General features: G+C 67.9%; 1 protein-coding gene across 1 annotated transcript in view; it reads right to left on the bottom strand.

The window, feature by feature from the left end:
• Positions 1 to 795: 795 nt before the first annotated feature.
• The window catches only part of EXD3 (exonuclease 3'-5' domain containing 3), a 76,349-nt gene continuing 76,110 nt past the window's right edge, over positions 796 to 1,034 (bottom strand). The window contains 1 exon segment of the mRNA XM_077771561.1: positions 796 to 1,034. This exon segment is cut by the window's right edge and continues 142 nt beyond it. Coding sequence (XP_077627687.1) covers positions 884 to 1,034 — 151 coding nt within the window. The 3' untranslated portion in view covers positions 796 to 883.

The following is a 1,034-nucleotide window of genomic DNA, read 5'->3' as shown; positions in this document are numbered from 1 at the left end:
CTGGCACTGGTGCCCGGGGCCTTCAGGTGCCAGCAATGGGTGCCTGCGCCTCAGTTTCCCAAAGAGTGGGCGGAGCAGCGGCCATTTCCTGCAGTTGTGAGGGCGGACGCTGTCGTGTGAGGGGCCCCCTTGTGGCTTGGGCTGCCGCTGTTTCATGAGAGGAGGCCACCCAGCCTCGACTGGGTTGGGGCGGGGGAAGAGGCCTCGTGGGGTCACGCTCCGGCCAGCGAGGGGGCGAGGCCAGCAGAGGCAGAGGTGGGCCTCCCTCCAGGCTCGGCCCTCCAGACGCAGTGGATGTCCTCCTAGACGGGGCCCCTGCCTCTTGCACCAGGGAGGGCTGGGGCCTGTTCCCCAGGAAGCACCCCCCCATCTGGCCTAAAGAGTCCACAGGGTCCCACTGTCTACACTCCCTGGAGCTGGAGGCCCCCCGGAGCTCTGAGGCCAGCCTGGCCTGAAGGCTTGGCCCTGGGCCTGAGGAGGCCAGGAAGATGGGGCAGAGCAGGGTGGCATTTACCGACACAGCAAAGGGAGTCAGCCCCCGGCACGTGGGGGCCTGTGTGCCCCCCCAACCCACTGAGCCCCGCTGACGGGAGCCACTTGGGTCCCAGCCCTGGGCCTTTGTGAAGGCCGTTTCCTCTACCAGGCGTGTCCTTCCCACTTGCCGTCAGCCTCATTCCCAAGTATCAGGCGGTTTTCAGCTCAGGGTCCGAGCATCCTGACGTTGTGCAAGAGCTTTCATCCCCTCCGCCCGGTCCTCCGCCGCACCAGGGCCACGTGTGTGCAATGGGTCCAAGGCCACAGGCCTATGCAGGTCGGGACGTTTATTACGCGCATTGCCAGGGTGGCACCCCAGGGGGCGGTGCAGGCCCGTGGGCCTGGGGGCTCAGCTCTGCTCCCCAGAGCTGGAGGCGCCGCTCAGGACCCGGCTGTAGTGCGCGGTGACGCGGCACAGGTGGGAGCCCTCCCAGAAGACCTTGCCGCAGCCGGAGCAGCAGTAGAAATGGCGCAGCCCGGGCCGGCGCAGCACGCCCTCC

The sequence above is a fragment of the Crocuta crocuta genome, unplaced genomic scaffold, assembly GCF_008692635.1.
Source record: "Crocuta crocuta isolate KB4526 unplaced genomic scaffold, BGI_CrCroc_1.0 scaffold1013, whole genome shotgun sequence".
NCBI lineage: Eukaryota > Metazoa > Chordata > Mammalia > Carnivora > Hyaenidae > Crocuta > Crocuta crocuta.
The sequence above is the reverse complement of the archived record's forward strand: the minus strand, read 5'-3'. Positions and strand labels throughout refer to the sequence as shown.